The 23908-nt window shown below is 49.1% G+C and overlaps 1 protein-coding gene across 3 annotated transcripts in view; it reads left to right on the top strand.

The window, feature by feature from the left end:
- Actn1 (actinin alpha 1) overlaps window positions 1-22516 on the top strand; it is a 94426-nt gene extending 71910 nt beyond the window's left edge. Inside the window, exons 9-22 of one of the 3 annotated variants that reach the window (XM_032908024.1) lie at window positions 4890-4982; window positions 6261-6491; window positions 8481-8628; window positions 11193-11343; window positions 12355-12463; window positions 13377-13517; window positions 14805-14987; window positions 15223-15357; window positions 16261-16440; window positions 17389-17535; window positions 18506-18586; window positions 19026-19091; window positions 20238-20396; window positions 21608-22516. In XM_032908024.1, the coding sequence (XP_032763915.1) occupies window positions 4890-4982; window positions 6261-6491; window positions 8481-8628; window positions 11193-11343; window positions 12355-12463; window positions 13377-13517; window positions 14805-14987; window positions 15223-15357; window positions 16261-16440; window positions 17389-17535; window positions 18506-18586; window positions 19026-19091; window positions 20238-20396; window positions 21608-21766 (1983 nt within the window). In that variant the 3' untranslated portion in view covers window positions 21767-22516. The remainder of the gene's footprint in view (window positions 1-4889; window positions 4983-6260; window positions 6492-8480; window positions 8629-11192; window positions 11344-12354; window positions 12464-13376; window positions 13518-14804; window positions 14988-15222; window positions 15358-16260; window positions 16441-17388; window positions 17536-18505; window positions 18587-19025; window positions 19092-20237; window positions 20397-21607) is intronic. The other 2 variants (XM_032908026.1, XM_032908025.1) reach the window with 2 other exon arrangements.
- The last annotated feature ends 1392 nt before the right edge of the window (window positions 22517-23908 follow it).

Below are 23908 nucleotides of genomic sequence, written 5' to 3'. Positions count from 1 at the left end.
TGTGTGTGTGTGTGTGTGCATTCGTGTGTGTGTACATGTGCATGCACAGATGCATGGCATGGATGAAGTGTATCTCTTCTGTGTATGGTGGGCAGAGTGTGGGGTTTGTGTGGCTATCCCTCTGGAGTCCTCCTCCCCCGTGCTCTCTTCCCTTTCTTCATCCCTGTTGCAACCATTTCATGCTTTTGTCCATACCCCAGAATGGGAGCATAGACAGTGTGGCGGAGTGTGGGGCATACTGTTTGATCCTCGGGTCTCCTGGTCAGAGACCCCAGCAGAGTTATCCCACAGCGCCTGCCTAGGAAGATCGTCTCTGGAGGGATACAAACCTCTGGTGTGGGGGACGAGGAGATGAACGAGCCTTTCTGCATCTCACACTCTTGCCTTGACTCCCTCTGTGGCTGGTCACCGTGACAAACACCTTCCAGAGCTGTATCCATGACCCGCCCTCCTCTCCACACCTTTCTCTGGCCAGTCAGACATAATAGAAGTAGAAAATTCCCAGATAAAAGCCATGTGCAAATGCCTATATACATTGACATGCAAGCATACAGTGTACACAGCTGCTGAGAGACTGCCCTCGCTGGGCGAGACCGACTTCTGTATAGAATGCTGGTTTGCAGTCTGATTCCTTCCTTCCCAGCCCAGGTTTGGAATGGGTGGGGGCGCATCAAGGTTTTGTTTATGCTGCTAGTGCTGTGGGGGTCTCTTGGGAGCTATTTCTAGGCCTGGCTCTTGAATGGGAAGACTTGATTTGATGCGGGTGTTTCTGGTTGCTTAAGGACAGATGGAGCTGCCTGCATCCATCCACCTGTCCATCAATCACTCGGTCCTCCAGAGTAAACCTTCTAAGGGACAAACAGTATTCCCATTCACAGAAGCTGTCTGGAGAAGAAGGGAGGCAGTGCCCGGAGCAGGGCTTGCACTGCAGCTGGTCTGTGCAGAAGAGACGGCTGTGGTGCTGCCGGGTGCTTCCTGCGAGCAGCAGATTGGCGCTTGGAGGCTTACACTGAGATCAGGTGCCTCCAGGAAAGGCTTGGGTACCACTAGGGAAGGGCGAGGAGACCATCACGAGGAGTTACTAACAGTGGTGGCTCAGGTCAGCACAGCGAAGGCAGAAGCTTCGAGCTGTGAGAGGAGAGGAAGTCCTTATTACCAGGTCACTACTGAATGGGGAGTTCTGGAGAAATCGAGGCACAGGTAGAGGGATAGATATGTGTTCCCAAACCCATCCCAGCCTGCTTGTCTTGGGGAGGCCCAATCCTGGGGCTAGGAGCCATCGCTGGACCTAGCAAACCCAAGGGATGGGTAGTAGTAGATTGGGCAGAGGAAGGGGTAGACCGGGCAGTAGTAGTTGGTAGTAGACCAGGGAGGAAGAAAAAGTAATTCAAGCTAGAGTTAGAGATCCTGTAGATCATAGGTAGGAACTGTGGGTTGTGGGTGATGGAGCCCTGGTATGTCACTTTGCCTAGTTTGAATATTTGATGACACTTTAATTGATGATAGCCTCTCTATAGAAGGACTCTCTATAGGTGACTTGGCACTCTGATTATCAGGGTGGAAATTTGGCATGGGATAGCTAAGTCTCTAAAAAACAATGGCTCATGGCTTTGAAAGCGATTATAATATAAAATTAAATGTCATGTGGCCAGGTCTGGTGATACATGTCTTTAATCCCAGCGCCTGAGAGGCAGAGAGGTAGGTGGATCTCTGTGAGCTCGAGAGCAACCTGGTCTACAAAGCAAGTTCTAGAATAGCCAGAACTACATAGAGAAACCCTGTATAAAGAAATAATGCGTACGTTAAGTTGTATGCATAGTACAGTTGAAAGTGGTCACAAAGACTGTGGAAACACACATCTGGCCCCTTCCTTGGGAGTATTTTCTCGGCCCCTTGGCATCTGTGCTTGCACACAGTCTGTCATTTGGAGAAACTTGAGCAGCCTGGTTCTTGTATGGGTTTTAGAACAGCCCACTCCATCACAGAAAACCCAAAGTCAGAAGCCAGCCTGGGTTTTCTTCTGAGGTGGCTGCCAACTCCACCTTTCTCCCAAGTCCATTTCCTTTCCTCTCCTGGGCCAAGTTCCTCCCTGGTACTTCTGATCTCTAGCAGCCTTGCTAGGGTTGCTTATGCACTGTGCTGCTGTCCCCTCCCCTGACCCCACCTCCGCTCCCACCATGCCATGGGCTTCTTGTAGCTCTGAGGAGGGGAAGCCAGATGTTTGGGATGGCTGCTGTTGCCATCTGTAGCCTGATTCCCCTCATTCTATGAGAGAGGGATGCAGGGCCAACTGGGCTGACTTGTCTCACTTCTTTGACTGAGGTTGGTTGGTAGTGACTAGCCTCTCTTCATAAGGGGGCCACCTGAGAGCACTCATGTCACCTATGCCCCTGGAAGGTTTATTCAGGGTTAAAGAGGAAGTGGAGAACCAGTGTTCTGAGGACAGCCTCTGTCTCAGAGGACTACTGTCCCTAATGGTGACCCACGGATGGGTCTTTTATAAAGAAAGCACTCTTGTGTTCGGTTGGCTTGTCTTCACCAAAGGTAGGTCCTTTTGGCGTACGGTGGAGTCCTCTGGCTTTCTCTCTCCATGAAGCTAGCCTGAAAAGGCTAGGCCAGGATGCAGGCTTCGTTTGTAAAAGGGTTAGTTAGATCCCTGCAAAAAGCCCCCAGGAGCCCCCCGTGTGGAAATCTTCCCCACTTTTCATCCGAAGGAGTCGTCTTTGGCTGTGGAATGGTCCACAGACTGTGGTAAAGCTTTAGTCTACCTGGCACCGCTCTTAAAGTTGTGCAAACTCTAGCCGGGCAGTGGTGGCACACACCTTTAATTCCAGCACTCGGGAGGCAGAGACAGGTGGATCTCTGTGAATTCCAGGCCAGCCTGGTCTACAGAGCGAGTTCCAGGGTAGCCAAAAAAGATGCAAACTTATAGCTGTTGAGCCCAGGATTTCAGGGTGCATCTGGAGGACAGCACGCTTAAGGTGAGATTTGTTTACATTAGAGACTATAGCAGTAAGCTAGCACGGTGCTGCACACCGGCGATCTCTGTACTCTGGGGTGTGCGGCAGGAGAATCTTAAGTTCTGGGCCAGCCTGTTTATCTACAATGAGGATCTATCCACGGTTCGTTGTGGCAGTGTCTGCGGCTGTACCACCTCCTGGTTGCCTGTGGTCCTCTGCCCTAACTTCAGTAGAAGTAGCTTTGGTGACACCAGGAAGATTGTCACCTCAGCCAGCTTCATGGAGCATACTGACTTAGTGCTATAAGTGCAGTCTTTGTGGATCCTGCGTGTTAGGGCTACGAGGCTCCTGAGAAACAACAGTTTCCTCGGTGCCTCAGGTAATTCACTATAGTTACTCAGTGGTTCTCAAGAAGGATGACAAGTAGGACGTCTGTCTGACAGAGGACCATGTCATCTCCAGGACAAGGGTTGAGTTGAGAGCAGGGGTGATGACTGATGGCTTTCATGGCAGTCAGGAGTCCCAGAGTCTCTATCCAGACGACTCTTAGATCCCCTCTGCCCACTCCCATGTTCTCCTCGTGGAGCCCCAGCTGTTCCAATACCCACACACCATAGGATAGTCTCTTGACATCTCCCTTGAGCGAGCTTTAGGACACTTTTGCTCTGTCCCCATCCCCTGTGTGTCCCAGCACACTTACCCACAGGCATGGGTTTGGTTGCCTTTTCCTCTTTGAAATTTTTCTTGGAAAAAGCCACATGTCATAGACTTTCCTTCCGGTTCTCGGGAAGTTCTTCACGCTCGGTCTCATTTTGTGGTAACAGAAGGTCTTTCTGTTCATTAACCAGATTTAGGTTTTGCCGCCTTTTCTCTTACACCAGGTGTCCTCTGTAGGTTACCTGTCCCAGGGTCTCTGGGTTCATATCTACTTTTTCATAGGCATTGTCCTCTCTAAACCATCTCCTTTCTACCCCGTGGTCCCAAAAGAGCTTCAGAATCAAAGTGTAGAGTTGGCACATGTATAGAAACACAGCTCAACTTCAGAACCACTCAAGTGGGCCAGGGGTGGCAGTGAGTACATATACACCCAGCACTCGGGAGGTAGAGGCAGGCAGATCTCCATGAATTCAGGGCCAGCCTGGTCTACAAGAGTTGAGTTCCAGGATAGCCAAGGCTACATGCAAGATGTTGTCTCAACAAACAAAACCCCCAACCACTTAATTGAAGTAGATTTGGAGCCCGGGGCCCCTGCTGGTGTTGGATAAGAGCATCTTTTCCAGCCACCAGAGTCTCCGTGGGGCTAGGCCTTGTGGCTGGCTACCTTTCCATCCCTCATTCTTCTGGATGCTGAGGATGATCTCTGGTCCACCGTGTGATCTTAGCTGAGTCATCAGTATTTGTGCTGGGTTTCCTAGGCTTGCCCCTAGTGCTGGGTTGACCCTTACATCTTATCCTCCGTGCACTGCCACGACCTTAGGTTTTCTCTAAAGGAGTTTGAACCAGGAGCCTTCGAGAATCTTCAGGGACCCTAAGAGACCTCATTGTCAGCCAGCACTTTCTCCTCACATCTTCAAAATCCCATCAAATCCAGCTCAAGATTCCCAAGGCCTGTGATGCCTGGAATTCCAGGCTGGGCATGAATTTCTTCCTCTCTCCACCTGGCCTGAGATATTTGAATGCCTTGGTTACTTGATTAATTTTTTCCCAGCATGCATGATGGAAATCAGCCCTTGTCCAGGGCTGGCAAAGAGGTGCTGATGCAGAAGACAGTGGGGGTTGGGGGAGGGTGGGAATGTGACTCAGAGCCTCTGGGGCTTCTTTCCAACCGCATGGAGTGGCAGAGTGGAAGGGGTTTGTTGGCACAGGTGTGTCCATGTACCCCTGCTGCTGGGGACAGGCTGGTCATGACTTTCTCTGTCTCGTCACCAGGCGGAAACAGCAGCCAATCGCATCTGCAAAGTGTTGGCCGTCAATCAAGAGAATGAACAGCTTATGGAAGACTATGAGAAGCTGGCCAGTGATGTGGGTACCCCCGTGTTTGTTCTTCTAGCCTGGCCCCAGCAAGGCCCTGTATTATACCCTGAGAGAGTGAAGCCCCCAGGATCTGTACTTGTATTGTCATTCTGCCCACACAGTCCCAGGCTGGTGTAGTGCATGATCCAGTCAACCACCGTTAGCATAGGGCCGCTTGGTTCTGGGCCTCCGGGAGCGCAGAAGTGAAGTCAGGGGAGATGGTCTCCAGGCTACAGTGGGCCTGGGAAATGCCTTCACCTCTCTGCCTCTTGCTTTCCTTCACTTACTGAATGGGAGTTGAGCCCTTTAGACCTCAGAGGCATTTGCAGCCTGATAAACTGCCCCTTGGGAAGGCTTGCCTGAACTAGATAGTACAGGGCTGTGCCAGGTACTTAGAAGACATGTGCCAGGGAGGGCTGAGTACTGTCTCAGGCTTGGTACTCAGCAGTACTTAGTACTCAGTAGTCAGGCCAGCAGGGGACAGGATGGGAAGGAGTTAATCAGCTGACCTGCTGTTTGGTTAAGGTGCTGCTTGCTTCCTCCTTACAGACTTCAGCCCTTTGAACTTTTCCCCTGGCCTTCAGTGGCTTTGCCCTCCAGCTGAGTGAGGAGAGCCAATTGCCTCGGCCTTAATCCCTGCTTCACTACTCCGGCCAGTCACTGCAGCAAGCTGCGTGACCTGGCAGAGCCTTGGGGACCTCCTCTACAGTGAGGGGGTGATCGTAGCACTTGACCATGTAGTATTTCTATGATTATTCCTGTGAGTCACTTTGTGGGTCATGCCTGGCAACGTGCAGGTGTTCCACCTGCTTCCTGTCATCCACCCTAGTAATCCCGCATCTTCTTCCTCACCCTCACCATGGCTCCAGGATAGAAATCTAGGCTGTCCCAGAACCTAGCCTCTTCCTCTGGGGCCAGAGGTTCCCGTTCTGTTACACTCCTGCTTGGTGAAGATGAGGAAATTGAGGCCTGGCCAGACTTAACCTCAGGTCTCCCTGCTTTTAAAGCAGCCCATGGTTCTTTGGTTCTTCCTGTGTCGGGGCAGAGAAGATGAGGGATGTGGGCTCTGAGTTAACCATATCCTGGTCAACTTGGAGGAAGTACGCAGAAGCCTTCCTACATGGCATGGTGAGGTCTTCGTAGGTAGTTGGTTGAAGGGAGTGTGCCATCAGGAGAGACTTTTTGCCAGCCCTCTTCCTGGGAGGGGAGGGCCTGTGGAAAAAAGGCAAACTGGCCCTTGCACATCCTTACCCTGGTGCCCTTCTTTCCTCTGCCTTGCCACCTCAGCTGTTAGAGTGGATCCGCCGCACCATCCCATGGCTGGAGAATCGGGTGCCCGAGAACACCATGCAGGCCATGCAGCAGAAGCTGGAGGACTTCCGAGACTACCGACGCCTGCACAAGCCGCCCAAGGTGCAGGAGAAGTGCCAGTTGGAGATCAACTTCAACACCCTGCAGACCAAGCTCCGGCTCAGCAACCGGCCGGCCTTCATGCCCTCCGAGGGCAGGATGGTCTCGGTGAGTGCTGGCCGCAAGTCTGGGGCCTGCCTGGCCGCCTCTCTCCCCCAGCTGCTTGGAGGTGGGCTTTCTTCTACCTACCAACCATGTTTCTTACACTTTATCACTCAGGCGTGCGCCCAGGCACAAAGGGACAGCCACCTTCTCCCCCGGACTGCCCAGTTTGTCCGTCTCAAGCCCCGAGCATTCCAAACACCCCTACACCTTAAAAAATAAACTTTTAAACAGAGTATCTGGTCGTACTGAACCGAACAGTAATGCTAATTTTTAATTTCATAATAACCTTGACTACTTTCAAAATAAATAACAACAGCAAAAACAAACCCACTTTTGTTATCTTAAATAAAATTTAATTTTCGTAGTATGGTTCTAATATGCTAATAAGTAAAATATTAAGAAGTAGAAGTTGTTTATGATCTTATTACCTACTATAAATTTTGTTTTAATTTGAAAAGATTTTTAATTAATTTATTTATTTACATTATTATTATTAATTATCATTATTATTATAGTAGTGATCCTAGGCACTGAACCCATGTCCTCATGAATGTTAGGCAAGTGCTCTGATACAAGTGCTAGCCCCTTCTTTATTTTTTTCTGGGAGATAGGTCGGGTCTTGCAACTCCTTAGGCTGGCCAAAGACTTTCCAGTGTAGCCCATGAAGACCTTGACTTAGGATTCTCCTGCCTTGGTATTCCAAGTAGCTAGGATTTCAGGCCTGTGCTATTAAGTCCAGTTTTAATCGTTATGTATAAATATAGTTTTAAGTAACTCTCCATGCATGTTTTATATAAGATTCTTTCAAACAAAAACACCTATAAGGAGTTGAGTGTGACACATGTTTTTAATTCCAGCTCTTGGGAGTCTGAGGCAGGAGGATTACAGCAAGCTTGAGACCAGCCCGGGTTGTATAAGCCAGACCCTATCTGGAAAACAAAAACAAAACCCTAATATTGCAATCAAAATCAATCTTCTGTATCAGGAGTGCCCCTCCATTATGTCCTCTTTTGTGTTTTTACCATCCCTTCCTTCCCCTTTATCCTTCCCCAGGGCTTTTGAGCCTGGAGAATACAGGACAAACTCATCAAGGTGGAACCTTTTATCCCTTCAGACAATGAGTAACAATAACAACAAAAACCGAGCAAACCAAACCCAGACACACTGAGCAGGGCCAGAGAGGCCAGGCCAAGTGGGAGAAGGTGGGAGCAAGGTGGTCTTGCATAGAGGAAATAGGCCTGTGTGTGTGTCATACAGGCAGTTTGGAATACCAGTCCCTTAAAGCTCAGGGCTTAGTCAGTTGCTTTAGGGTTGTTAAAGTCACTGTGAGTTAACAGGTACTCTTGAGAAATAAAAGGAGTGCCTCCGATGTGGGGCAAATGCCTGCCGCCTGCCGCCTGCCCAGGAAGATGGTGCTCACACTGGCTCTGCCCTAGCTGTTCCGGCTGGGTACCTTATACAGAGGGTATATGCATTTCTTTCTTCTCATGATCGTGGCTGACTCTCTCATCCAAGCTGCTCTCCAGAGCCTAAAGTCCAGAATCTGGGATCCTTAGCGTAATAGGACGATGCATATCTTGGATCTTGTGTGTCAGATTGCTTCATTCTTTTTTTTTTTTTTTTTTTCCGGAGCTGAGGACCAAACCCAGGGCCTTGCACTTGCTAGGCAAGCGCTCTACCACTGAGCTAAATCCCCAACCCCAGATTGCTTCATTCTTAATTGGTCTGGTCCTCTGGCTTGTTCTTGGGCCTCTGAGACTAGCCAGGATCCTGTTGGAAGCTGATCTGTGCAAGGGGGGTTCCATGGCTGGATGGCCTATGTGGACTCAAATTCCTTTCCTATCCAAGAGTCGGGGAAACACTAATTAGGTGATAGAATGGGTGTGGAGCAGTTGACTGTGGTGTGCACGGGTGCTAAGATCTGGAAGCATCTCTTCCTGGAAGGCTGCAGCCCCTCCGGGTTCTCTGAGCCTGTGCTTCCCATCTCTGCAGGATATCAACAATGCCTGGGGCTGCCTGGAACAGGCAGAGAAGGGCTACGAGGAGTGGTTGCTGAATGAGATCCGGAGGCTAGAGAGGTTGGACCACCTGGCAGAGAAGTTCCGGCAGAAGGCCTCCATCCATGAAGCCTGGACAGACGGTGAGGCAGAGCCAGCTCCCGCCTCCGACGCCCACCCAGCCAGCCACCAGCTGTAACTCCTTTCCTTTTGCTTTTGTTCGTGGCATCTTATCTGTCCCTTCAGAGTTCTCTGGCATTAGACAAGTTCATTAACCTCTGGTTGCTTTGTTTTCTGTGTTTGTAAAGTAGGGACATTAGTAGTTCCAACCTCGTGGGTCTGTAAGGGCTAAATGGTGAGATCGCAGGCAGGCTGAGGATCGCTGAGAGCAGTTTGTGAGAGCACTACTCTTGCCTTGTTCGGATCACCGCCACTGGTTTTCCCAAGTCCTTCAGTGTGGCTCTCAGTCCTGCTGACACACTGTCCCTGAGAAGCATGGTCAGTTTGCCTGTTTCCAAATCTCTGACATGTAGATGTTAATGTCCCTCCCATGTAGTCACCCAGGCTGGTATCTGGTGTCTGCTTAGTGATGCTGAGGGTTAACTGAATAGAGACAGTCAGGCAGGATGGGGCTTTTCTTCAGAAGCTGGTTTTGGTTAGAGCAGTTCTCAACCCATGGGTCTGGACCCCTTTGGGGGTCAACTGTCCTTTTCACTGGGGTTACCTAAGACCATAAGAAAATGCAGATGATTTATGATTCATAACTTTACGGTTGGGGTTCACCACAGCATGAGGGACTATACTAAAGGGTCGCAGCGTTAAGGTGGAGAGCCATGGTGTAGAGAGTGGAATGGCTCCCACCCATTTTCCTGCACTTTGCTAGCCACATTGGCTGGAGCCCCAGAGGCAGAGCCAGTGGTCACTGGGTGCTGTAAGACTTCTTTATTCAGCCCCAGGTCATGTCCCTTTGGCCTTGGGCTGGGAGTGAACAGGGAGGATCACAGTCTATAGCCAAATGTGAGTGTCCTGGGTCGGTAAGAAAACAACCAGCTAAGTGGCACATTTAGTACATATAATATAATTAATATAATTATATTATTAAGTACCCCATATAATTAAGTACAGAGTGGACAGGCATGGTGGCGATCGCTGGGCCTGACTCACCCATTTGTATATTTTGTTTTACTTTATTTTTGTTTTCATTTGAAACAGTTTCATCATGTAGCCTTGGCTGACCTAGAACTCAGAGTGGAGACCAGGCTGTCCTGGAACTCAGAGATCCAACTGCCTCTGCCCCCTAGTGCTGGGATTAAAGGTCCACACCACCACACCCAACAGGAATTCATTTCTTGAGACTAAGGAGTTAACCCTAGCCATGGAAGCACACAGGGGTATCTGCCATGGGTCAAGCTGGGGTGGGGTTGGGTGTGGTGCCCCACAGAGCAGTGAGAAGCTCTGTTGAAGGAGTCTGGCCAAGAAAATATTCATATCCATGAGTTCTGTGTCTCAGGATTCAACCAGCTTTGAAGCAAAGTACTAAGAACAGAAAGGAATTATGTCCGGGTTGCGCTTATGCTTTCTCGTCATAATTCCCTGAAGAATATGGGTGAGCAGCTAGCTGGATAGCATTTATACTAAGCAACCTGAGTGGTTTAAAGTATAGGGAAGAATATATGGAGATTATATGCATATACTGTGCCGTCTTATATAAGGGATTTGAGCATCTTGGGATATCCTTAAGGGTCCTGAAATGAGTCCCCTACAGATCTTGAAGGACCACTGTATCCAGGAAGACCATGAAGCCAAAGTAGTAATTCTGATAACGTGTGCTACTAAGTAGTTTGAAGGCAGAAAACATAATTTATATAGGAATAGATAAATGGGTTTATTTGTAAATTAAATCTTAAAGTCACTGAGTTACAATTTTAAAGGGAATGGGGGGGGAATTCAATACCAGAAGAGAGACAGAAATGCTTTACTGTTGTGCATAGCTTAACCTCACAGACCAAGAAGGTACAGACATCCTGTGGTGGCCCAGCATAGCGGATGTTACATGTAAGCAAGTTTGCCCCTGTCCTGAGAAGGTCCTTCCTGAGGCAGCTCGGAAGGTTTTTAGAGAGGTTATTTTTCATCCCTGCCTTCCTCTTCTGAGAACAGGTTCAAAACTACAAGAGCTGCCTTTGCCCTAGGCTGGGACATGACCGATGGTCCGAGAAGGCTCTAACCCCATGGATGTGTGGAGCAGAGAGTGCAGATCTCTGACTGCACTGAGAATGTCTAGGAAGGGGATTCCTGCTGGGCTCTCAGGACTCATCCATAGTAACAGGGACAGGGACATTCGAAACCTGGGTACTGATGAAGTGCTTGGCTTGTTTCGCTTTGGTTTTTCCTGGTTATCCCACATAGCATATATTGCTGTGTTTCCTGAGGTTAGGAAGCGAATGTCTGCTTCATGTGTTTCTACACATACCTGTGTAACCTGCATACACAACTAGTTTAAATGGCCTGGAAACCCTCCCTTGAGGTAGTGGTCTTTCCAGTCCCTCCCCACAGTTGGATATTCGGGCTGCACGTCCACTCTCTGTACAGTGCTACACAGCAAGCACCTCCATGAGAAATACCCTGACAAGCAGAGCTGGGACTAGACCAAACATGCTTGCCGAGCTCCTGCTCATCCATGTCTCTCCCTCCCACCCCCCGGCCCCAGGCAAAGAAGCCATGCTGCGGCAGAAGGATTATGAGACGGCCACCTTGTCCGAGATCAAGGCCCTACTCAAGAAGCACGAGGCCTTTGAGAGTGACCTGGCTGCCCACCAGGACCGCGTGGAGCAGATTGCGGCCATTGCCCAGGAGCTTAAGTACGCCTGCTCTGACCTCTCTCCCTTTGGTGCCCCAGCATGCGTCTGAGATCTGCTTTCTCAGCTGTTGTAGATGAGGGTGGGAAATAAGGGACTGTACAGACAGGTGGTGCTCGGCGTGGGGGTGAGGAGAGTTGTGCCCACGTGGGAAAGGAGGCAATACAGAAGGCAAGGCCCCTTCCTGGTGGGAGAGAGCTCCAACCATTCCATTCTTGTGCAGACATTTGGTTATCTCACCTATCACCAGGGCAAGACCAGAGGGTGCTCACAGCCTATTTTATTTGATTTTGCCTTTTGTTTTTTAGGGTTTGCATAGCGTTTGCTACCGCATTTTTATATTTTTTTGTCTTGTTTTTAAATTGTGTGAGAGAGAGAGTGTGTGTGCACGCGGGCATATGCTCGCCATGGTGCAATGGTGGTCAGAGGACAACTTGAAGGAGTTGGTTCCTCCTCTGTTTTTACTGTGGGCTCCAGGGCTTGAACTCAGGTCTTCAGGCTTGCACATGGTGCCCTTTCTTGCCAGCTCAGATTTTGTTTTTGTTTTTCTCTTGAAACCGGGTTCAAATTCTGTAGCCTAGGCTGGCCTAGAACTCAATGTGTAGCTCAGGGTAGCCTCAAATATGTGGCAATCCTCCTGTCTCAGTCTCTTAGGAGACTGTGGAGATTACAGGCATGAGTCACCATGGCCCAGCTCCCAAGCCCTGGTCTGTGGCCCTGAGCTTTTCCCTTGGGCCTCAGCAGCTTCCTGTCATCAGTCATTAGAGTTACCATCAACTTTGGTTGGGGCAGGGACTGTTGGAGGGGAGCGGCCACCTTCCCTGCTTCCCGTTTCTTAAATGCCAAAGAGGCAGGAATGGGAGGGTGCTGGATGGTGTGTGGAGGAGGGCACTTTCATTTCCATCAGCACCATTAGTGTTCCCAACATTCCCAAGAACAGGAACAGCAGTACCCCCTTAAACCCCTCAGTCTGTGTCACTGTCACTTGACTCCTTGTCTCCTCTCATTCCACAGCGAGCTGGACTATTACGACTCACCAAGTGTCAACGCTCGATGCCAAAAGATCTGTGACCAGTGGGACAATCTAGGGGCCCTGACTCAGAAGCGGAGGGAAGCTTTAGAGGTAGGACCCTCTTCCTCAGTTCTTTGCTTTATGAATTCCCATGATTCTCTGAACCATCCCTTGCTCTGACCTGTTGGAATGACTCTCTTTGATTAGAGTGTGCAAGTGGAGATCTGTTGCTACTTTGTGGGTTCTTCTTTCTTCCACCCTCCTCCACCCCTCTTCTTCTACCCTTTCTACTCCCTAACACTAATTAGGAGAGAAAAGGGGATAGAAGGGAAAGGGATACTGTTATTGATAGTCTATTTCCTGCTGATTAGGAGCGTTGAGCTCCTTGGAGCAAGTTTGATCTTCACTGTTTTGAACTTCTTACTGTTTCTTCTTTGTACACAACTATTTAACAAACCACAACAATCACCGACCTACAATGCCTCTTGGGGCCCTAGCATTTATATGCCCTGTCAAGAGTCCCCAGAATTTCAAATGTCATACACTTGCAGAAACTCTCTGCAGCTGGCAAAATCATGCCCCTGCTAGAGCACGAAGCAAATCATTATCAGCTGCTGTGGACAATCTAGAGCAGCCCCGTGTCCCATACCAGGGATTAAAACAGATACATATTCCCATAACATTTCTGTCTTTTTAAAGAAACCAGAATTCTCACTACAGAGACCCTCCTCCTGTCTCAACGTTAACTCATCTTGCAGCTCAGTGAACTTGTCAGCCTAGCTCTAGCCTTTTGAGAGCTGTCCTATTCTGTAAACCAGACCCTCTTAGGGCCAGGACAAGTTGATTCCAATGGGAGATGTCCTGTCAATTGACAACCACGACTCAGACCCACTCAAGAACTGGTTCCTTCTGCCTCATCCAGTCCAGTGCTCCTAGACCAAGATGCTTGGGTCGGGGTGGGAGGGTGGGGTGCTGACTCTGGGTGTCACTCTGTTAAACATTCTGCCCCACTTGATACTCCCAGCGAACAGAGAAGCTGCTGGAGACCATCGACCAGCTATACTTGGAGTACGCCAAGAGGGCTGCACCCTTCAACAACTGGATGGAGGGGGCCATGGAGGACCTTCAAGACACCTTCATCGTACATACCATTGAGGAGATCCAGGTGGGCAACCCCAAGAGGCTGGTCCTTTTTAGTATAAATTGAGGAACAATAGCCTAAGGGTTCCATAGATTAATAGTATTGGCATGTGAGATCACATGACTTTTTTATGATTTATTTTTATGTTGTATATCCTGGTGTTTTGCCTGAATGCATGTAGGTACACCACTTGCATATATTGCCCAGATTCCCCTGGAACTAGAGTTACAGGTGGTTGGTGATGGTCACATGTATACCAGGAACTGAACCCTGGTCCTCTGTAAAAGCAGCAAGTGCTCTTAACTGCTGAGTCATCTCTCCAACCTCCTACCCCTACAGGGTCTTTGTACTCACTGTGTACTCCTGGTTAGTCTGGGACTCACTAGACCATGCTGGCCTCAAACTCACAGAGATCCTCCTGTCTCCACTGCCCAAGTGCTGGGACTAAAGGAGTATGTCACCATACCCAGTCTAGCACTTAGATTATTTTGACAAGGTAATATGTGCACATAGTATAATATCCTAAAGATAAAGGGATACTAATGCAAGGTTGTCTTCCCATAGCCCTCTCTGGCCCCCACTCCCCTTTTCAGGGGTAAGTAATATATAAACAGAGTCTGCGTGTATACAGACAAATGCATTTCTCTATGTGTTCTTTGTACCTTTTGTATACACAAAAATGTAGACTTTATTATATATCATATCCCAAATCTTGACTTTTAACATTAATCTTAGAGCTCCCATTGGCTCCATCTTCCCCAATTTCTTGTGTAATTATAGAACATTAGATCCAAATGTTTGCAGGGGCTAAGGATATAGCTCAGTTGGTAGTATGCTTGTCTAGCACACATGAAGCCCTGAGTTCTATTCCAACCACTGCATAAAATGAGTATGTGGGTGCATGTCTTTAATCCTAGCATTCTCAAGGTAGAGGAAGAAAAGGGGAATTTGCAGGAAGTGGAAGGAACTAGTATTGGAAGAGTTACCTGGGGAACAGGGCTTGCCCCACCCCCATATGACTGCTATGGTATCGAACATCCCCCAACAGTGACTGTTGAGTCACCAGCCCTCAGGCTACAGCTGTTGTCCTGCGGGCTCTGCCCTTGCTTTTCTCTAGCTATCCTGCCTTGCTGGTTCTCTGCCTTAAGAACTTGATTTGATGTCTCCAGGTCTTTGCTAGGTGTGGAACTTGGCTTTCAGGGCTCTTCAACTCTTTCTTTCCTACCTCTTGGACTCGCTTTGTTTACTGCGTCTGAGGAGAGCCCTGACTCCCCCTGAGTATCAGTACTCATCATGCCATTGTCTATCCAGGGACTGACCACAGCCCATGAGCAGTTCAAGGCTACCCTCCCGGATGCAGACAAGGAGCGCCTGGCCATCCTGGGCATCCACAATGAAGTGTCCAAGATTGTCCAGACCTATCATGTCAACATGGCAGGCACCAACCCCTATACAACCATCACACCTCAGGAGATCAATGGCAAATGGGACCATGTGAGTTGAAGGGCGGACGGGCCTAGGCTGAGCCATCGTACATTTCTTAAGGGCGGGATTTTTATCTTTATCTCGTTGGCTTTCATTTCTTTATCAGTGAATGAATTTCTAGTCCAAGTTGACATCTTTACTCTTGCTGTGTTCTGACTTGCCCCTTTTCCTCAGTGGGGCCCCCACTTTCTCACCTGAGAGGTGTCTGGCCCACCCACAGAGTCCCCCATTGTTCCCACCCCAGGTACGGCAGCTGGTGCCCCGGAGGGACCAGGCTCTAACAGAGGAGCACTCAAGGCAGCAGCACAACGAGAGGTTACGCAAGCAGTTTGGGGCACAAGCCAATGTCATTGGACCCTGGATCCAGACCAAGATGGAGGTGAGTTTTGTCATGAGAAGCAGGCTGGGAATGTTTTCTCTTCCTACTTAGCACCATTGCAGCCAGCCCAGTCACCTGCTTACTAGGAAGGACCATGACGTCTCGAGGTCCAAACCCATGATTATTCAGTTGCAGGGGATGACGATGGTTTGGTCCCTGTCTCTGTTGGAGCAAAGTAGGATGCTATAAAGGAGCTACCTATGAAAGTCCCATAGGAAGAGCAACATAGTCAGTTCAGGCCCTCTGGGCTGTCTTGTCTCTATGACTGCTCTCTAGGCAGTGGGTCTGATTCTTTTCAGAAAGAGAATGGAGCCTCTCAACAAGTATAGAATATTTTGTAGGATGGAAAGGATCAATCAAGGAAGGAGCATGACCAGGGTGTGATCACTGAACATCTTGTGTGTGGAGTCCGAGTCAAGTTTACACACATATGTGCACTCAAGCACACATGCACACACACACACTCATGTGCATGCATCCCCAAGACTCTACTTGTAAATGCTTGGTATGTTTTAACAGGACTGAACTGAATGAACTTGCTTTCACCAAGAACCATTTACATGAGTGAGTGGCTGGCAGAAGTGTACATTAGGCCTGGCTCCTGGAGATGAATGGGGTTCAGTAGGGACTGGACAACCTTTCTAGGAGGCAAAGCAACAGGGTTGTAGAGGAGGCACATCAGGTGAATTGAGAAGTATGAGGGCTCAGCATGAGATAGATGGAAGATGGTTGGGTATAATTAGAGGATGCAGCCTCCCTACCAAGGATCACCGTGCTAAATATCTGTTCCTGCTAAGTGTTGCCAGTGCTAACCTCTTTAGGGCTAGGAGAAGTGACCATAGGGACAGGTCTCTGCCCCGCGAGTGCAGAGTAAGGTGTTATGCATCTTTTTCTGATGAGCAGGAGATTGGGAGGATCTCCATTGAGATGCACGGTACCCTGGAGGACCAACTCAGCCACCTGCGGCAGTATGAAAAGAGCATCGTCAATTATAAGCCAAAGATTGACCAGCTGGAGGGCGACCACCAGCTCATCCAGGAGGCACTTATCTTCGATAATAAGCACACCAACTACACAATGGAGGTAAATAGGCCTGGCCCTGTGTCTCTGGAAGGAAGCCTGGGGCTCTCCCTATCCTCCTTGGGGTAGCATCTTCCACTGAATCAGGCTATAGGAGGAGTGTGCTCTCTACCCCTGAAACTCTGCACTTTCAGTCTGCAAGTACCTTCTGGATGCCTGAGAACTTGTTGCAAGGGTACACATCCGGTCCCTAGCTGGAACTTAATGAACCTTAATTTTTAACAAGCACTCCCCAGTGATTCTGATGCTAGTAGGCTCAAGATCTCACTGGCTTAGATACCTGCTTCCTAAATGATGTTAGCTCTTCATCCCTTAACCACAGGGTATGTTCTGAGGTTTGCCTTGTTAAGTGGTCTCCTCGTTGTTCAAATATCAGAGTGTGTTTTCACCGGCTGCAGTATAACTAACTATGCAGTCACGGAGACCACCATGGTGTATTTGGCTTGTCGTTGACCAGAAGGCCATTATGTAGTGCCACCAGGGGCATTCTGTTTTGGTTTCTTTTGTTGTTGTTTTTTCTTTTTCGCTTTTCCCACCACAAGATCTACCTTCCTTCACCAGCAGAGTTCAATAGCAAATCTGGGTCTTTTGCTCTTCGGGCAAAGGCCTGTTCCTTCCAGCCTCTTGCAGGCCTGCCATCCTGGTAGAGTGTGCTGTGTCCCTCCTGATGCTGATACAATAACTCCAGATAGAAGATCAAGTTAACTGTTTTGGTCTTTTATTTTATGGCTATGAGTATTTTGCCTGAGTGAGTGTCTGTGCACTGCGTCTGTTCCTGGTGTTCAAGAAGGCCTGGAATTAGAATTATAGATGGTCGTGAGCCTGGGTCCTCTGGAAGAGCAACAAATGCTCTTAACCACCATTTTTGAGTTGGGAGGAGGAATCGTTAGTTGGACAGCCTGGAGCCCAGGCCTGCCGTTCCTTTCTGATGGGCTCATTGCTTGCCCCTAGCACATCCGTGTGGGCTGGGAGCAGCTGCTCACCACCATTGCCAGGACCATCAATGAAGTGGAAAACCAGATCTTGACCCGGGATGCCAAAGGCATCAGCCAGGAACAGATGAACGAATTCCGGGCCTCCTTCAACCACTTTGACCGGGTGAGAGCCCCAATCCTTGCTCACCTAGAGTGACCTCCAACCCCCGACCCAGAGCCCTGGAGGGCATCACCCAGGGCATGAGCCTGCTCCTTGGGTAGGTGAGGAGGAGAGAGAGGAAGAAACTGATAACAGCCTGCCCTGACTCAGTATACCCCACAGAGCCAGGCTTTCTGAGCTGACCTTGGAAATCCCACTTTGCCCCGTAAACCTTCACGGCATTCCTAGAGAGAATGCTAATGTTGTGGGTGAGAAGAGGAAGCTCCTCTTCATTCTCCACTCTGTGTCTCCTGTGAGAGAAATCAACCCCTGGAAACGAGGCTGCTGGAGCCACAAGTAAAGCCCTGTGCCTGTGGCTATGGGGACTGTCCCTTACCTCTGCCTTGGGACAAAGGGACAAAAAGAGACTCTGCCCCTACCCAGGCTGCCTTTGGGACCCGCTATTGGGGACATTAGAGTCCACTCTCCTGGATTCTCATATCAGCTTCAGGACAGGCTGCCTTGTCAGTAGGCTGCACATTCCCAGTGCTCTGAGCTTGGGGACAGCCACAAGGGAGGTTGGGCATGAGGTCAGGTGCTCTCCACCACCCTGCCTGCTTCACTGCCCTCCAGGGACCTGGCGAGGTGTGGGGGGAGGGTTCTGGGAGACATCAGGTAACCTGGGGCACTTCTGGGAGCTTCTCACCCTTGTGGCTCATCATGTTCCCCCCTCCAGCCCTGCTTTCCTAAGCAGGACTGTGTGTGCCAGGGACAGGGCGCCCCTCTGGAACCTTGTCTGTGTGTCTAACTGTGTGCACTTTTATTTCCCCTCTCCCCCACCCTTCCCCTCCACCCTCTCCATCCGCATGCCTTTGTCCCTGTGTCTCCCCCCCACACCACCTTCCACCCAGGCATGGCCCACCTCCCCACCCCCCTCACGGTCTCCTCTTCCCTGGCACCGCATGGCTCGCTGCCTGGCGCACCACGGCCCCAGGATCACTCCGGCACGTTGGGTCCCGAAGAGTTCAAAGCCTGCCTCATCAGCTTGGGTTATGATATTGGCAACGACCCCCAGGTACTCGCCTCCTGCATGGAGCACGCTCAAGGGTGGCCTCTGGGGCGAGAAATAACTCATTTCTCCTTTTTTTCTTCTCTCTTCTGTCTGAATTCTCCCTGTCTCCCTTCCTGTGGGCCACGGGGCTCGTCCTCTCCTGCTCTCCCTGCCTGCCCCCTGTCGGGTTCCTCTGACTTCTGACTCTGACTTCGGCTATCTTTCCTGGGAACCTGCTTGGGTATCCGCCTCCTCTCCCTCGTCACATCTCACCTGTGGACTGGACTTCTGCATTTCTTTGCTCTGACCTCCTTCGACATGTTCCTCCTACATTCTTCGGCTCCTCCTAATCTTCACACCATAAACCGGGCCCTTCCTCTTTCTGCTGTCCTCCTGGCCTCTGCCTGGGCCCTCCTCTTCCCACCTGTCTGTCCCTCCTGTGTCTTGGCACCACTGCCCACAGAAGAAGACGGGCATGATGGACACGGATGATTTCCGCGCCTGCCTTATCTCCATGGGTTACAACATGGTAATGTAAACCCCATCCTCCACCTGCCAGGCTTTCTCTTGCCCTGGCCTGGAGGCAGCCACCTGACTGGAGAAGCTAAGTCTTAGAAATGGTGGACGAAGGCTCTTAGGTTAGAACTGCCCTCCTCAGGGGGAGTCTCATCGCCATCCTTGGGGAAAGTGGCACCTGAAAAATAGCCCACCCGTGGCATCAGGGTGTGGCTGGGAAGCTTGGCCTCCTCCTCATGGTCTCTGACCAGTTTATCTTATGGTACATACTGTGGAAAAAGGGTTTTTTCACCCCCACAGTGGACACCAGCTATGGACAGACAACCCCAAGGCTTATGGAGTGATAATTCTGCTTTGTCCCATATGAGAATGGAAGTTTATACTTCTGCCCAGATAACAGCTCCATCCAGACCACTCTTGGCCCAGGCCTCTCTCTAGTCTTGTTCTGTCCCCTCTGTATCCGGCTTTCTGAGCAGGATAGGACCTTAGCTGGACAGAAGGGTGTCCATTGAACCGAGTACGGAGCCCATGGGATGCCCAGCAGGGTTAAAGGCTAGACCAGAAGTATACTCAGTAAATCACATTGCCATCCAGTTCTTGTGGTCTCAGATGAAGTGAGGAAGCCTCATGAAGTGGTTGTAAGAGTTAAATAAAGTGATTTCAAGTACTGTGCACACGTCTGGCACAGTGTTAGGGAAACAGCAAATGTTGGAGCCAAACTGCCTGAGCCTTAATCCCAGCTCCCTGCCTACTAGCTGTGTGACCTTGGGCAAGTCACTTAGCCTGTGTGGGCCTCAGATTTCCCATGCGATGGAACACTATGATTGTATTCAGTTGCGATGACAAGATGAATTTAGAATAGTAGATGGCATATAATACGTGTTGTGTGGGTGTTAGCCATTGTTGATTTTATTGTCATTATAATTAATACTGCCATCATTTCCTATAAAGGAAACCAAGGGCACTGCAGGGGGTTGGGAGGTGGGAAATCCTGAGAATCCCAACCTTTGAGTCACGTTCATACCCCCGGGCAACCCAAGCCAGATCAGAGGTCTGTTGTGCCCTCCTGTTCCAACCATAGGCTACTTAGGGCTGGACGTACACCTGAGCACCCAGTAGGCCACTAGGGTGACAGGTGTGCGTTGGCTGTTTCCTCTAGGGAGAGGCAGAATTTGCCCGGATCATGAGCATTGTAGACCCCAACCGCTTGGGGGTAGTGACGTTCCAGGCCTTCATCGACTTCATGTCCCGAGAGACGGCTGACACAGATACAGCGGATCAGGTCATGGCTTCCTTCAAGATCCTGGCTGGAGATAAGGTGGGTCTCCTGTGGTTCAGGCACCATTTGGACCACGGGGCTAGGATATGAGCATCTCAGTCATTCCTCTCAGGGTCCCATTGGCCTTGTTGTGCGTCTCTGCCCATTAGGACATGGTATAGGTTTTGCAAGGAACCCAGCAAGTCAGCAAAAGCACGTGTGTTGAAGGGGAGGCGAATGTAGAGTCGCCGGAGTATGTAGGATCCTAAGAAGCCATCTAGTTGAGATGAATAAATTTGTAAAAAGCTCAGAAAGAGGAAGTGGTCACCCTGACTTTTGCAGTGAACAGAAGGCAGCCCCATTTCTTCCTCACACTGGGTCCCAAGGGTCTCCTGGTTGAAGAGCTTGGAGGTATAAAGTCTTTGGCGAGTCCTAGAACTGTGACTTAACGCTGTGACCCTTCAATACAGTTCCTCACATTGTGGTGACACTCCAACCATAAAATTATTTCCTTGCTACTTCATAACTGCAATTTTGCTTCTGTTATGAATTGTAATGTAAATATCTGATATGCAACCACTGTGAAAAGGTCATTCGACCCTCAGGTTAGAACCACTGCCCTAGATTCTTCAGCTCCTAAAAACAGCCACTTCCATGTTGACTTACCCAGTGGGGGAAGGAAAAGAAACCCAGAGGCCCAGACTGGGTGAGATGTGTGGCATGGCCGGTAGATGTGACGCCTAAAATAGACATTCAATTTACTCTCACAATTAGACACGGTGGGAGGTCTCTAGAGAAGCCAGTTGTGTGGACGTGGAAAGATTCCTGGGAATATACTTGTCCCACCAACCAACCTGTTGACACTGAGCCAGCACGTAGTTACAATATACCAGTAGGATGAATGAAAAGAGTCCGAGTAAAATAGGATTGGAAGGAAGTTGAAGTAGATACTAAAATGAAAAACATAACATGTTTATAACAAATACATCTGACATATAATTTGTAAATATGTAATATGCACTTAAAATATATATGTACATACGTATAGATGTCTGTGTTCTATGTATGCATGCATGTATTATACGGATCAAGTAGAGCTAGGAGAGGAAAAACACAGGTACCTAACCTTACTGGCAAGCTTATGACCTAATCGCGCCAGTGCCGCGTTGCTGAACATGACTGGCAAGTTTACGACCTAATTGTTGCGGCACTGCCATGTTGCTTTCCGGCCACTGCCGAGCTTTGCGACCCTGACCATGCTTTCTCCGCAGAATTACATCACCGGGGATGAGCTGCGCCGCGAGCTGCCACCTGACCAAGCCGAGTACTGCATCGCGAGAATGGCCCCCTACGCGGGCCCCGACTCCGTGCCGGGTGCTCTAGACTACATGTCCTTCTCCACGGCGCTGTACGGCGAGAGTGACCTCTAACCCACCCCTGCCTCCCCCCCACCCTGGCCTTCTGCGCGTGCGCCCCACCCTGCTCCTCCTCTGCCCAGTATGGCTGTCTGCGTTTGGTTTCAGCTCAGCCACCAAGGGGACAGAGCTCCGACCCAGGCGGCACCGAGCCTCCCTGCCCGCAAAGTGACAGTTTACAAAATTATTTTCTGCAAAAAAAGGAAAAAAAAAGTTACATTTAAAAAAAAGTTTAAAAAGAAAAAAAAAAACTACATATTTTATTATAGAAAAAAAGTATTTTTTTCTCCACCAGTCTTAAATGGAAAAGAGGAAAAATTAACTATTTGCACCGAAATGTTTTTGTTGTGACATAGGAAAATAACCAAGCACAAAGTTATATTCCATTCTTTTTACTGAATTTTTTTCCTTCTACCTGTTCCATCTGCTGTGTTCATTTCTCTAATTTCATGTCCACTTGGGGGTGGGGTAGGTGGGTACTCTTGTCAGAGGCACACTGGTGCATGTGTGTTTGCTCGCTCACTTGTCCATGAGAATATTTTATGATATTAAAGAAAACCTTTTGAAATGGCTGCTTTTCAAAGAAGATAATTCATGGCTTTTCATTTTTAAGTCTCCTCAAAAGTGTCGCTGGCCTGTTTTATGACTGCAGTGTTGTTATTGGTTTTTTTTTAAATTCTGAATATTGCCTATTAAAGATAGGAGAAACTTGGAGATTATGATGTTGCTTGGCACAGACTGTATTAAAACAACACTCCCACGAGATTACTTTGCTTGTTCCTTTTGCTGATTTCCAGAAATGGGGGCTGGGTTGTGTCAAGAATGTTGTGTGGTACCCGTATCTCCCCGCCTCTAGATTTCGAGCCTGGTATGGTTAGTCTTTCTTCTTTATTTTGAAGAGGAAAAGATGGTCTCCTCAGTGTACTGGGGGTTGAAAGGTCACGAGTACATGAGGCTCCCCTGGTAAAAAGCCCCAACTTTGTTTCCTGTAGCATCTGCGACTTCTCTGTGACCCCAACCATTTTGTTTTTGCTGCAGGGGACAGCTTAAATTGTGTCAGGCTATACAATTCTTTCCCATAGAGGGAGGCTTGGTGGCAGGATATACAATGAGCATACGCCAGGCCCATTTTCCTTTCGTTGATTTCCAGAAGTGAATTTAATCCCTAAAATCCCCAAAATGTACCTCGGATAGTAGCTGTTGGTCATTGATAGTGCAGATTGATTGCCAGCACTCCCCCCATATCCAAACATACGTGATGATAAGCTCCAACTTATCATTTATTGTCTAAGATATAGACGATGTGGTGGTGGTGGTGCTAGGAGCCTGTTGTCAGAAGTCCCGAGGCTTCAGAGCAGTGCAAGCATGATCATGGTTAAAATAACTTCTCAGGTAGTTATATAGATGTGTTTGGGAGTTCTGCCAGGAGTCAGTTTTTTCTTTTTAAACCTTTTCCAGATGTCTTAGCCTTTTAATTTTTTTATTAATTTTTATTTATATGAGTACAGTGTAGCTGTTTTGAGATGCACCAGAAGAAAGAGGGCATCAGACCCCATTACAGATGTGGTTGCTGGGATTTGAACTCAGGACCTCTGGAAGAGCAGTCAGTGTTCTTAACCACTGAGCTATCTCTCCAGCCCCTGGAGTCGGTTTTAAAATCCGTGGCTGGGCCTCCTAAAAAATGGTGGCTGGCTCTCTGCCACACTCTCATTCATTAAGTGCTGCTATTATAAACATGATGGTGGCGTGTGGAGAACACTAGTCCATACGTGTGCTGGCTGTGGCCAATCTCACTTTAAAGATTCTGTGTCGTTGGAAGAATCACTTACAAGTAGGCCAGTGGATAGGCCCCTGCGGCAAAGCCTGAGGTCTTGAGTTTGATCCCTGGGACCTACATGGGAAAGAGAACCAGCCATCAGAACTTTCTGGGCTGAGCTAGAGAAGTCTGTGGTGAAACCTTGTAGGGATTGGTTCAGGGGACATTCTGGGGCTCTCAACCTAGGAAATTGGCCCCTGGGCTACTGAGGATACTAGGTGAGGGATTGGCACTTGCCTTGGGAAATTTCTGTGTTTACCATGGAACAATGGGAAGATCGGAAGATAATGAGTATCTCTATGTGGAGAAAGTCACAGAAGTAGGCTGATCCTGGTTTCTAA

Source organism: Rattus rattus, chromosome 7 (assembly GCF_011064425.1).
Source record: "Rattus rattus isolate New Zealand chromosome 7, Rrattus_CSIRO_v1, whole genome shotgun sequence".
NCBI lineage: Eukaryota > Metazoa > Chordata > Mammalia > Rodentia > Muridae > Rattus > Rattus rattus.
The sequence above is the reverse complement of the archived record's forward strand: the minus strand, read 5'-3'. Positions and strand labels throughout refer to the sequence as shown.